The sequence below is a fragment of the Perca fluviatilis genome, chromosome 6 (genome assembly GCF_010015445.1).
Source record: "Perca fluviatilis chromosome 6, GENO_Pfluv_1.0, whole genome shotgun sequence".
NCBI lineage: Eukaryota > Metazoa > Chordata > Actinopteri > Perciformes > Percidae > Perca > Perca fluviatilis.
The window spans coordinates 39,878,732-39,892,855 of record NC_053117.1 but is presented as its reverse complement, the minus strand read 5'-3'; the positions used below and the strand labels follow the sequence as shown (position 1 = coordinate 39,892,855).

The following is a 14,124-nucleotide window of genomic DNA, read 5'->3' as shown; positions in this document are numbered from 1 at the left end:
ACCCCAGTAGTGTAAAACCTCATGTCTTTCCCTGCTAGGGATGTTGATGTTTGTGGCCCGGGTTGGCTCAGTGGTAGAGCAGGTGCACATATTGGTGATGTGCGGATCGATACTAAAGTATCGATATTTACGATCCCGACGTCTCCTGCTCTAGTATCGATTCTCATATAAAAAGATCGATATTTAAACTCAGTAATTTGGAGTGAGTTTTTATGTTATCATAAGTAAGTTGTTGTCCCCAGAAAAGTCTAATTACATCCGGTTAGGGGAAGGAACTACTTCTCCTTCCGCCGGTCAGTTGTGTGTGCACTGCGGCTTTGTGACGGAGCCGGCCGCTGCAGCAGCAGCAGCAGCCCTTCTTTAGTTTCCGGCTACGAAGAAGGTGTATGGAAAGTGTGTGGAAAGACAGTGAAATACAGTGGTAACACTACAAACCTCGCTAAACATGTGAGTCATAAGAGTGAATACGATGATATAATATAGCGTCAGTCTGAGGAGGAGGTCCAGGGCGAGAAGACGCAAGGTGCTAGGGCAAGACGTACTTCAATCAGTGAGTCATTTGGCAGCAGCGGCAGAAGTTCTCCAGGTACAGGGAGATAGCGTGATAGTCGCGTTATCACTGACTGGGAAAGTTATTCACGTTGTTAAGGCTTTAGTTTTTTAATGTTCAAGAGTTCCCCAGAATCCCAGCATTCTTACAACAAGCTAACAGAAAACAGTTTGTTCTGAGATTTTCTTTATAATTAAATAATATGAGAGTAGTTTATTGTCTTGTCATTATGCAGCTATAATTTGGAATTGGTAAGCCTACAGCCTACGTTTTTACTTTACTTTAAACTAGTTGTCACATCAAACAAATAAAATTTGTAAAAAGTATTGGTATTGGTATCGGTATCGGCAATACCAGCCTGGGTATTACTTGGTATCGGATCGAATAGGAATTAAGTGGTATCGCACATCACTAGCACATATACTTGGAGGTTTATGCCTCGACACAGAGGTCCAGGGTTCGAATCCGACCTGTGATGATTTCCTGCATGTCATCCCCCTCTCTCCCCTTTCTCAACTAGCTGTCCTGACAAAATAAAGGCGGAAAAGCCCGAAAAATTATATTGGGGGGGAAAAAAAAGAAGGAATGTTGACATTTAACCGTTAACAAACAATTAGAACTTTGACCGATTTAGTACTATCAGTTAAACCGTTAGAAACAATATTATTGAAACAAAAATAGAATAGTTTTTTTTCATGATAAAAGAAAACTAGGCTATACAATCTAATTCTTACCGTCTAACTAACTTGTTGGTGCTAACTTTGTACTCGCACGTTGCGTTTTTACGTTAAGAGCTACGTGCCGCTATATCGATGAGGACTGGTGGGTTAAATCGGCCGTCCTACACACAGAGCGTTGTCTGTTTGTCGGTTAACATTTAATGATCTGTAAACAAGTGTCAGCTATTGGTCATAGAATAAGCCCTGTTCCCTGCTAATACAGAGTACCGTTTCTGTTCTGTGACTCTGCAGGCGAGTGATGAGACGGAGCTGGAGGCTTTGTGTGCTGAGATCTCCTCCCAGCACCACTCGGGAGAAAGCCCGGACTCCCCCAGCCGGCCCTGCTGCACCTTCACCTACGTCACTATGACCGGCGAGGAGGTGGAGCTCTGCCAGGGAGGCCGCAGCCTCACCGTCAGGTACAGGGAACTTGTCTAGATGCAGTGAGGATTTGTATTTGACTCAGCTCTAGGACTGTGCTCGATTTGAAGAAATTCTTAGTCGACTAACACTCATTCAATCGTACCGACTAATCGATTAGTTGATTTAATCGACAGATCTGTAAATCTGAGTTTCTCCACTAAGAGTCCTGCTAAAAGCACCACTTTAATTCTTGTGTTTACCAGAGATGAGCTCGTACATTTCTTGGAAATAAGTCATTCAGCATGAAAACAGCATCAAACATGACTAATGGACTAAAGAGATCTAAGTTGACTAAGACCAAAAACGACAGATTAGTTGACTAATCGACTAAGAGGGAGCAGCCCTACTCAGCTCGTAACTCGTAAGTCTGTCGTCTGTATTTTTATACGTTGTGTGCTTGCCTGTGTGTGTTAAGCTGGGAGAATAAGGACATGTATGCGCGGGCGGTGCGGAGCCTTCGCCTCAGGGAGCTGCAGAACGCGGAGTGCATGGCGGCGGTGCGTGCGGGCCTCGGCTCCATCATTCCCCTGCAGCTGCTCACCATGCTCAGCCCCTTGGAGATGGAGCTGCGCACATGCGGCCTGCCTTATATCAACTTGGAGTTCCTGAAGGTAATGCATATATTTGTGGGAAAAGTGCCTGTTGGATTGTGCTTACACTACACTACAAAGCAAGTGTCGACATTGGCCGCTAGTTGAAAAATGTCACTTTGGATTACCAGCTGAAATAGAACCAAAAACACCTAGACACGTATTCAGTCCTGCTACTTTCACCTGAGGAATATCGCTTTTAGTTGTCAACTATTAAATTATTCTGCAACTATTTAATCATTGATTAATCTGTTTGTTTGAAGGAAAATCTGAACAGAATTACAGCGTTTTATTTTTGCCATAACCAAATGTTTAGCTGTGTGAATGCGGTGGGAAAAATAATGTAGATGTCAGTTTTTATTAATTATCTATTTCACTTCACCTTATGATTTTAGTTTGCACTTTTCTTCCAAGAAAATATTCTAAAATGTTTGTGTTATACTCGTCTGTTGTTCTTTTAACCTTTTTATCTTTTGTAACACACTTTATAAGGTTTTAAAAGGTGCTATAGAAATAAAACTTTACGTACATTTCCCACCCCGCATATTATGCAGACATGTTTTGGCCCAATCCCCAATAAATATGTCTAACACCTTATTTTCTTCCAGGGAAGTATTAACCAAATGTAATCGGAGTACGCCTCTCTCTCTCTCTGTCTCCCTCTCTCTGTCTCTTTCCTTCTCTCTCTCTCTCCCTCTCTCTGTCTCTTTCCCTCCCCCTCTCTCTCCCTCTCTCTCTCTCTCTCTCTCTCTTTCTCTCTCTTGTCTCTTTCTCTCTCTCTCCCTCGTCCCTCTCTTTCGCTCTCTCTCTTTCTGTCTCTCACTCTCTCTCCCTCCTTCTTTCTCTCGTTTTCTCTCTCTCTTTCTGTCTCTCTCTCGCTCTCTCTCCCTCCTTCTTTCTCTCGTTTTCTCTCTCTCTTTCTGTCTCTCTCTTTCTCTTTCTTTCTGTCTCTCTCTCACCTCCCCCTCTCTCTCACCCTCTCTCCCTCCTCCCTCTCTCTCTCTCTCTTTCTGTCTCTCTCTTTCTCTCGTTTTCTCTCTCTCTTTCTGTCTCTCTCTCACTCCCTTTCTCTCTCTCTTTCTGTCTCTCTCTCTCACTCCCTCTCCTCCTCTCTCTCGCTCTCCCTCTCTCTCTCGCTCTCTCTCTCTCTGCAGGCTCACACGATGTATCAGGTGGGTCTGATGGAGACCGACCAGCACATTGAGTTCTTCTGGACCGCCCTGGAGATGTTCACCCAAGAGGAGCTCTGCAAGTTCATTAAGTTCGCCTGCAACCAGGAGCGAATCCCGTTCACCTGTCCCTGCAAGGACGGGGGGCCCGACACCGCCCACGTCCCCCCGTACCCCATGAAGATCGCCCCTCCTGACGGAGCTGCAGGTAATGGCTCCCAAGGTTTCAACTACAGCCGCAAACATGAATCCATCAGTCAACTATTACAGTAATTGCCAACCATTTTGGTAATCGATAAATCGGTTTGAGTCATTTTCTAATGAAGGAAAAGTCAAACATTCTCTGCTGTCAGCTTGTTAAATGTGAATATTGTTCTAGTTTCTTCTCTCCTCTGGGACAGGAAACTGAATATTTTTGAGTTGGGGACACAACAAGACATTTGAGGACGTCATCTTGGGCTTTTTTGGGAAACACTGATCCACATTTTTCACCATTTTAGAGACCAAACAACTAATGCATTCATCCTGAAAACAATCATCAGTTTGGGGCGCCCGGTAGCTCAGTTGGTAGTGCCGGGCGCCCATATATATATATAGAGGTGTACTCCTCGACTCAGTGGCCGCGGGTTCGACTCAGACGTGTGGCCCTTTGCCTTTTCGCATGTTGTTCCCCTCTCTCTCTCTCTCTCTCTCTCTCTCTCTCTCTCTCTCTCTCTCTCTCTCTCTCTCTCTCTCTCTCTCCCCTTTCATGTCTTCATCTGTCCTGTCAAAATAAAGGCCTAAAATGCACTCAAAAATAACCGTAAAAAAAATTTTTTACCGATTCAACGACAATGAAAAGAATCCCTAGTTGCAGCCCTGCAGACTTTAGACTCTAGAATAAAATGACAGGCCTGTTTTGTTTTTGTGAATCATGATCTCTGTGTGATGTAAAAAGCAGAAAGTACTGACAGAGATTGTCAAAGCAGCTCGTCACGTTTGGAAACCTGTTGACAGACTTTGAACACATTGTCCGTCACAGTTAGATTGGGTTTGTATGATGGACACGTGAAGCTGTTCCACACTTTTTTTGGATGTGTGAACTTCACACACAGTAGTGAGATCTGTCCCAGTTTCCTGAGTCACTATTTTAAAAGCACAGGCAAAAAACAAACTGTCTACTCCAGATAAAATATGTTTACACTCATTTTTATCACCTAGAGAAGCTTATAATTATCACTAACACTCGCTACACAGCAACTCAGTGGCTTCATGCAGTTTCAAGTAAAACTCCAGTGGTAAACACACATAACAAGACAAGGGTTTCTCCTGGCTCAGGATGGACCTTTGGGGGGGGGTGGGGGGGACACATAATGTAAGTGGTGGATGTGGGGGGTCCTCCCCAGGAAATTTGGAGCATCAGCCACTTCATTTCCTGCATTCTGATACATTTTTATTCACCGATTTAATGGTTGAAAAAAGTCTTCATTCATGTGAAGAAAAACACAAAATTCAGGAGGCAGGTGACAAAATATGAAAATATAATGCAGGGACATGCATCAGGGACCTGGGCCCGGATCAGAGTACACTTGACCCCAAAGGCCCGTACCTTTTTACGCCAGACCGGCATAACGTTACTCCCGTACGGTTCACATTAGGTGTGAAAACCAACACAAAGTGTACCACATACCAAAACACGGAAGTGGACTATGCCGGTGTATCGGACAGCGCAGCCCGCCGCGGGGGCCAGCCGCATGTGTTGCGCTGTGTATGAGAGGGGAGTTTACTGCTGGAAGTCGGAGGCGATTTGGCGCTGGTGATTTTCCTTTGCCGCTGACTTAAACCTCTTTGTGGGGCGCCAAAAATTCCTCTTTGCAGGGCGAACCCTAACTCCGGCCGCGGACCGGCTCCGTGACTGACAGCTGAAGTCACGAGGACCCAACGAGATCTCGTGAATTCACGTAGAATAGAACCACCAAACCAGCACCAGTTAGTTTCCATCCAGAGGAGTAGATGGGGAAACAGCTCTGTGCTGTGTTTTCAAGGTGTAGTGCAGCGAAATATGATCCACCGTGGATTTTATTTTGAAAATTAACCGGATATTTATTTATTTTGCTTCTGTGCTCGACTTCCTGTCCCGCACTATCTGCCGTGTGCTGAATTGCTGCGGAGCTCTCCGGCGTCCGGCAACAACAGAAGCTCTGCGTATATATCTGCTCCGGAGGGCTGCTGGAGTCGTTGGAAATTGGGGGGTAACGCCTCCTAGGTGCTGTAGGTGATTGTGATGTCAAGAGCCTTCCCCAGGGTTCATAGGTTTTTGAAAAAACCTGGAAAAGTTATGGAAACTTAAAAAGACCCAGACAGTTTTGGAAAAGTCATGGAATTGTTTTTAACACAGCATAATAATATGTGATTAATAAATGTATTTTCACGTTGTCTTAACCTCAGCGTTGTATTCGGGGAGCGATATTAAGAATCCATCTATGAACCACAGACATTATCATTCATGTTATAGTTAAACCTCTGAGGGGAAACTTTAACACAGATTAGTATTCTTATTGTATAATGTCGACTGGCATTTTCAGGAACACACAGTCATGGAAATTTGCCAAAAAGTACTGGTTAAAATGCGTATGAACCGTGCTTCCTGTTGTGTTTCCTTGTCTCCAGGTCAGCCCGACTCGCGCTACATCCGCGTGGAGACCTGTATGTTCATGGTGAAGCTGCCCCAGTACACCTCTCTGGACGTGATGCTGGAGAAACTGCGATACGCCATCCACTACCGCGAGGACCCTCTCAGCGGCTAAGACCACTTGACCCCCTCTGAGACAGACCACCGCTCTTTAAACGCCGCTGCTCCGACACACAACCACACATTTAATTTAATTTGATTTCAGGTGGCTATAAACGCTTTGCATGTTTATCCCTGCTTCTTTTTTTTTTTTTTTTAAATGTATTATTACACGCTTTACACAAATACTTTCTTTCACATTTATGTTTGGCATTTGATTTCTTTGTGAAGAATTCAGGGAAGATAATCTGACGCCGTTGACAGGCGTCTGTTCTGGTTGCACTGAGTTTTGTGGATGGCATTGAAGTGACATAACTGTGACACAGGTTGTTTTTTTTTGTTTGTTTGTTTTCCCTTCCCTTGAACAGAGGGCGTAACGAGGTTCAGTCAAGTTCTGTGAATTTAAACTAAAAATAGGACGACTTCAGATCTGCACTTTTACAGTTTGCAAATTGAATTCATAATTGCTCAGCCCTGTTTTCTGCGGGAACAATTCAGTGGCGAAAGCTCGGCTTGAGTTGCAAAACTGTAAAAAGCAACACCCAAACTGTTACTCTTCTACTGCTTGACCCAGCTGCCTCCCCTCTGTCGGGGGGTGATGTCCTCCCCTCTGTCGGGGGGTGATGTCCTCCCCTCTGTCGGGGGGTGATGTTCGGAAACATGCCTTCGCCGTCTCTCCCAGAGGGTGATGCTGGTTGCATGTGAAGAGAAAACCCCCACGATTTTCCACAGAATGATCTGATGTTTGAGGCTACATCCACACTACTACCTTTTTTTGGTTTAAAAACGAAATATCTTTTGCCACGTGTACAGCTCACGTCCACACTACTCCGGCGTTTCCGAGCTCCTAAAAACTTTTAACGTTCGGAAACGCTGCTGGACTTCTACATCCGTGATTTTTCAACCGCAGAGTAACATCAGACAATCGGTTTCCTGTTTACACCGGCACGCACACGCCCAGCGGGTCTCAACGGTCATGTGATACGTGATGTCAGACGTGTTAATGTGGACGGAGATTAGTTCTGCTACTGGAGCTGAAACTCTCGTGTGGACGGAGATCGTTTTTGTCTCAAAACGGCGCTTAGAAATGAAAGCGTTGTCGTGTGGGTGTAGCCTGAGACGGAGGTACGACTACTAGCTGGAAGGAAAAAAAAAGGAAATGCGTGACGCTGCCTATTTTTAAACATGACATCGGCGACGGGCAGGCAGGAGATGTGCTGTACAGGATATTATGTAGTTTACTGCCTGTTTAAAAAATAAATAAAAAAACGAACTGCTAATGGACAAACTAATTTATGCCTATATAAACTGAAAACATTTTATCCAAGTCTCTGAAGAGAGGGTATCTAAGTCATGTAAAAAGTCATATTAATCTGTTAGTTTATGAAATTGCTCTTTTGATTTTTTTCGAGTAGCTTTGGCGGCATGTTAGGTCAGGTAGATTGGGACGATAACGAGAGCATTTCAGGTTTGGGAAACCTGCGCTGCTGCTTCGTGAAAACGGGAAGGAGATGATTATTCACACACAGGCTACGTCTCAGGTTCTTAAACCGCAAACACGTTTCCTTCGCTTACTCGCTTCCCTTCCTGGCGTCTTAGTCCGTCCCACCGAGGAATCACGGGAGAGACGCGAGGAGAGAGAGGAAACGAGGAAATGTGTCTTTAGAGGGATGGAAGCGTCGCGTTAATTCGTCAGCTGTGTGGGCGGAGTTAGCAACGGTGTTTCAGCTGCACGGCTTCCGGGAAGCGATATTACGAATTCCACTATGGCCACGCCAAGACCCGCCCTTCAGTAGCATTTATTGGCCAGGCGTCCATGAGAACGCAAGGTAACGTAACCCCATTGGTTCAGGTCCTATCCCCCTGACCAATCCGCTATCCTAACCTTTAAGGGATACGCCACCGTTTGTTGAAATAGTTCTTATCACGGTCTCCCCTGGCTGTAGATAGGTGGGCCAACACATTTTTTTCTCAGTGCAAGTAATTAGGTTGTTTTTTTGTCTTTTGTCGGCTCACTTTTACTCACAACATGCTAACCGGCAACATAGGATTCCATTCACTACGCTAAGCTAACTAGCGGCTAAAACAATGCATGCACAAAAAATGCGTTGGCCCACCTATCTACAGCCAGGGGAGACCGTGATAAGCCCTATTTCAACAAACTGTGGCGTATTCCTTTAACCACTCGAGGGGAAATGCCTAACCCCAACCAATCGAGCTGCTTCGTAGGGCAGGTCTTGGCGTGGCGTTAGTGGGATTTGTAATTTTTGCTTCCGGGAAAGGCTGCTTCTCTGTGTCCTCGCTCCTAGCTCCTCAGAGATCCATCCTCTATCCCAACTCCTCTGAGATCCATCTCCTCTGAGATCCATCCTCTATCCTAGCTCCTCTGAGATCCATCCTCTATCCTAGCTCCTCTGCGATCCATCCTCTATCCTATCTCCTCTGAGATCCATCCTCTATCCTAGCTCCTCTGCGATCCATCCTCTATCCTAGCTCTCTTGGGGCAGGAATACGAGCTTTGAGACGGCCAGAACGACTTGCGGTTCAAGCGAGAAGCGAGATGTCCGATAAGAGAACTGAGATTCAGCCATGAGCTGCTCTCCTACTTGGTTTGTGTGCTACTGCTACTGAATGTGCAACATCCCTCCCTCCCCCCCCCCATCCCCAAAATACACAATCTATACACATGTAAACACTGGGGGAGGGGATGGGGGAGGATGGGTTAACTTGCCTTTTCATTGTTTTTCTTTTCCTGAAAGAAGAACAGGATTCTGCTGGATTCCTTTTCATGTTTTCATTTTAGCCATAACCAAATGTTTAGCTGTGTAAAAATGAAACTGTGGAGAGATGGAAAAAAAAAAAAAGAATAATGTAAATAGACTGAAGTTATGTTTGATAGCAGTTTTTATGAATTGCTAATTCACTTCACTTTTATGATTTTTTTTTTTTTGGGGTTGCACTACTTTCTTCCAACAAAAGATTCTTAAAAAAAAAACGAAAAAAAAAAAAATCAAGCAAACCAGGCGATGTCTGTTGGATATCCGGTTTGTTGTGGTGTTAATTTTTTTTATGAATTTTTTTTGGAAACAACCAGTACTCATAATCACCTTTTTGTCTTGTACTCAGATGGATTCAGTCTTACTCATGGTGAAACCTGTTTTCTTGTGTGAGTAAAATCGCCATTTTACTGAAAATCCACGACCGAATCGGAATAATCTGACGCATACCGGGATTGTTGCGTTGCTTTGCGATCTTTGGTTGAGTTGTTTTTTTGAAAGGTGACATACCGCTGCTAACGGGGGACGCTCCTCTCCTCTACTTCCTCCTCCGGGCGGCGAGGTGGGGGTGGAGAAGGTTATAAAAAAAAAATAAAGGACTTATCCATACAAAGAGGTGTTGCGATAAAAACGTGTGCTGTATGTACATTGACTTGATATTTATTACAATTATTTATGGTTGCATTAACTTAACTTTTACTGTCTTACCTCTGCACATCAGAAACGTAACATATCTAAAAATGGATTATACAGATGTAAAGAATCGGATGGCATTTGAGATCTCTGTGTCACAATAAAGAAATGTCTTCATGTACACATTTCATTCTCCTGCTTTACAGTACATACGCCACCGTCTGTTTATTTTAGGTCCAGTCGAGATGTTCCCACAGCCCTGTGTTCCCACATTTCCTTTTTCATAAATTTGTATCAGATTTTATCCCCCTTTCTCCCAATTTGGTAGCCAGTTACACCCAACCTATTATCCAGTAGCAATGGCCTACAGATGGAATGTAACCCTAACCCAACCCTAACATAGGGCCTAATTTTAAGAAAAATCTTCGAAATGTGGGAACATAGGGCTGTGGGAACATAGGGATGTGGGACCATAGGGATGTGGGACCATAGGGATGTGAGAACATAGAGCTGTGGGACCATAGGGATGTGGGACCATAGGGATGTGAGAACATAGAGCTGTAGGACCATAGAGCTGTGGGACCATAGGGATGTGAGAACATAGAGCTGTGGGACCATTGGGGTGACCCCCATATTAACACTACTTTGTGAAGCTGGAGACTTTGGTAAACTCATTTCAAGCACCGAAACAATTTGTACACCACATCATAAGTTAAGGTTTGTTTTCAAAAGAGATTTTAGGAATTTCAAAAAGCAAACAACGTTTCAGCTTTAGCGTCAACTTATCTCTTTACACATCGCTCTGTGACAGATTTGGGCGTCACTATACAGAAAGCTAAGCGGAAAGACACCTGGGGCTTTATAAAGACGCTGGCCCAAAAACAGACAAGAGTGGAAATCCTTTGTTGCTGCCCTACAAGCTGAGTTCGTTCTGAACATTTTGATGGTAAATCAAAGGTAAATTTAAGAAGATATGTGAAAATGCCCTTAGACCTCCGAGGTGTTAAGACAGGGGTCTCGAACTAATTTTCCCTAAGGGCCACACTGGGAATGAAAATCATGTCCAGCGATGTTTTGTTGATTTTTTTTTTTCTCATTCATTTTTACTTTTGTTGAACTTCGGTCGCCATAAAGCTGGACCTGACAAGTAAAGACATAGGAAGTAGGCCTAAGTTAAGTTGGCTTTAGTTACACAGTACAGGCCAAAAGTTAGGACACACCTTCTCATTGAATGCGTTTCCTTTTTATTTTCATGACTATTTACATTGTAGATTCTCACTGAAGGCATCAAAACTATGAATGAACACATATGGAATTATGTACTTAACAAAAAAGTGTGAAATAACTGAAAACATGTCTTATATTTTAGATTCTTCAAAGTAGCCACCCTTTGCTTTTTTATTAATAAGGGAAATAATTCCACTAATTAACCCTGACAAAAGCACACCTGTGAAGGTAAAACCATTTAAGCGTTTACTACCCAGAAGCTCATTGAGAGAACACCAAGGGTTTGCAGAGTTATCAAAAAAAGCAAAGGGTGGCTACTTTGAAGAATCTAAAATATAAGACATGTTTTCAGTTATTTCACACTTTTTTGTTAAGTACATAATTCCATATGTGTTCATTCATAGTTTTGATGCCTTCAGTGAGAATCTACAATGTAAATAGTCATGAAAATAAAGAAACACATTGAATGAGAAGGTGTGTCCAAACTTTTGGTCTGTATTTTCTTTAAGATTTTGCTCAGATTAACATCCAGTGGGACTGGAGAAAACACGCCCCATAGTTGGATGTGTTCTCCTGCAAAGTCCTCGTCTTATCTTAACAATACGTGAAAACGTGAAAATATCTCTTTTTCGTTTTGAGTGTTACGTAATTGGAGTTTGAGAACAGTTTCCCGTCTTTGGTTTGGCGAACATCTAGGCTGCACCAAACGTCGTTGTGAACCTAAACCTTGTTATAAGGTGAAAACATCTCGTTATAACATGAAAAGAAATGGTTCTTAAAGATTTTGCTCAGATAAACATCCAGTTTGTCCAGTTTATGCTTCATAATTGAATGTGTTCTGGGGCTAAATCTTGGTCCTTTAGATACTTGCCTGACCAGTAGGTCATGCGTGTCACACGTGTGCATACAGTAGTCCAGGGGTCTTCAACCTTTTTTAGGCCCAGGACCCCTTAGCTGAACGAGAGACAGAGCAGGAACCCCTTGATACAGTACTGTGTATATATACATTATGTTGTATGAATGTAGTTGCATTTTAAACTGGGCCTACAATAACGTGTAGGACGGCCTGAAGCCTTTATACCTTTTTATGGTGCAAACAATACTATAAAAATACGTATCATCAGGAAAATGTAGTTAAAGTATTACAAGTAAAATCCTCCTATTGTAGAAAGTATAAAGGATCCAAACACACACACACAACACACACACACTAACACACACAGTTGTGTGTTTAATGGTCTCATCATCTCAGCGTGACTTGTAGTCAGTTATATTGTCGGCTAGTTTACTCTAGAATCAAACATCAGAGTTTATAAACTACATGTAACTAGTAACTAAAGTAACTAGTAACTAAAGCTGTAACAGATGAATGTAGCGGAGTAACTAAAGTAACTAGTAACTAAAGCTGGAACAGATGAATGTAGCGGAGTAACTAAAGAAAGTAACTAGTAACTAAAAACTGTAACAGATGAATGTAGAGAGTAACTAAAGTAACTAGTAACTAAAGCTGTAACAGATGAATGTAGCGGAGTAACTAAAGTAACTAGTAACTAAAGCTGTAACAGATGAATGCGCGGAGTAACTAAAGTAACTATACTAAAGCTAACAGATGAATGTGGAAGTAAATAAAATCAGATAACTAAAGTAACTAGTAACTAAAGCTGTAACAGATGAATGTAGTGGAGTAAAAAGTCCAATATTTCTCTCTGAAATGTAGCGGAGTAGAAGTAGAAAGTGGCATGAAAAGAAAAGACTCAAGTTAAAGTACAAGTACCTCAACATTTGGACTTAAGTACAGTACTGGAGTACATGTACTTAGTTACATTACCCCGCTGCCTATAGGCCAGAAAACATATCATCAATGTTGAAGATCTGTGCAGTAGACAATGAGTTCCTGTTGCTGATCTGCTGATCTGCTGATCAGCTGATCAGCGATGCCTGTTGCAACATGTCTGGTCTCCTTTAGGACATGCCTTTATGGAAGGACCGTGGTTATGTCACCGCTGCGTGTAAACCAGACACCTTGTGAAAGCAGTGAGTGCCGGGCCAGGCCAGTTCCAGCTGGATGTGCAGTGACTGACTGACCCTGACCCTCCTGCTCCGGTACACTGGGAACACTGGGAACACTGGGAACCGTCTGCACCTATAGAAGCAATGTCTCATCAGCAAAAATCTCAACTAACTGGTCCGATGTGTCCGTGTTACACTGCCAACTGTTCAAGATTCAAGATTAACTTGAACTTAAATTTGTCTTTGGCATTTGACCCATGCAACATGTACAACAAACATGTACAACAAACAACATTTATCTTATTATATCGTATGGGATCGTATTGTATCGTATCGTATCGTATTTTATCGTATTGTATCGTATGGGATCGTATTGTATCGTATTGTATCGTATTGTATTGTATGGTATTGTATTGTATCGTATGGGATCGTATTGTATCGTATTGTATTGTATCGGATTGTATCGTATTATCGTATGTATGTATTATTACGTTTTGTATTGTATGTTACGTATTGTATTGTATTATTGTATGTATTTATATGTATATGGTATTGTATCGTATGGTATTGTATTTTTTATTGTATTTAGGTAATATGTATTGTATGGTAGATCGTTTTATTGTACGTTTTTTGTCCATTATGTATCTTATTATTGTCCTTATTTTAGTTGATTTTTCTTTATGTTAATGTTGATATCGTGTTGAATGGTATCTGTTTTTTTCGTATGTTTGTATCAGTTGTATGGTATATATTATTTATCGTATTGTTATGTATTGTATGTTGTATGTATTGTATTGTTCGTACTGGTATGTATGGTATTGTATCGTCATTGTGCATTGTATCGTATTGTCTCATATTGTACATGTTATCATTATCGAGTTGTATCGTATTGTCTCGTATGTTATCGTATCGAGTTGTATTGTATGGTATTGTATTGTCTCGTATTGTATCGTATGGTATTGTATAGTATTGTATTGTATCGTATTGTATCGTATCGTATTGTATCATATTGTCTCTTATATTATCGTATCGAGTTGTATGGTATCGTATGGTGCGATATGGTCAAGTGTGATTTCATTACAGCGTGATCAAAGACATTTCCCTCACATTGACAACTAATTGATTAATCTCTGCAGCGCTAGTATATACTGCTGTGTGCTAAATTAATTTTCTGCTTTGTTAGACGATGAGTCACCTTTAAAACTTAATGATTTACTCATTCATTCATTCTCGGAAATGTAATTGTGTTTGCCTCT

The 14,124-nt window shown here is 42.3% G+C and overlaps 1 protein-coding gene across 4 annotated transcripts in view; it reads left to right on the top strand.

Moving 5' to 3' along the window:
- LOC120560309 (probable E3 ubiquitin-protein ligase HECTD4) overlaps nucleotides 1–6,253 on the top strand; it is a 111,256-nt gene extending 105,003 nt beyond the window's left edge. For all 4 annotated transcript variants that reach the window (XM_039802645.1, XM_039802643.1, XM_039802644.1 and 1 more), the window contains exons 73-76: nucleotides 1,522–1,688; nucleotides 2,108–2,303; nucleotides 3,437–3,659; nucleotides 6,101–6,253. In XM_039802645.1, coding sequence (XP_039658579.1) covers nucleotides 1,522–1,688; nucleotides 2,108–2,303; nucleotides 3,437–3,659; nucleotides 6,101–6,237 — 723 coding nt within the window. In that variant the 3' untranslated portion in view covers nucleotides 6,238–6,253. The remainder of the gene's footprint in view (nucleotides 1–1,521; nucleotides 1,689–2,107; nucleotides 2,304–3,436; nucleotides 3,660–6,100) is intronic.
- Nucleotides 6,254–14,124: the final 7,871 nt, after the last annotated feature.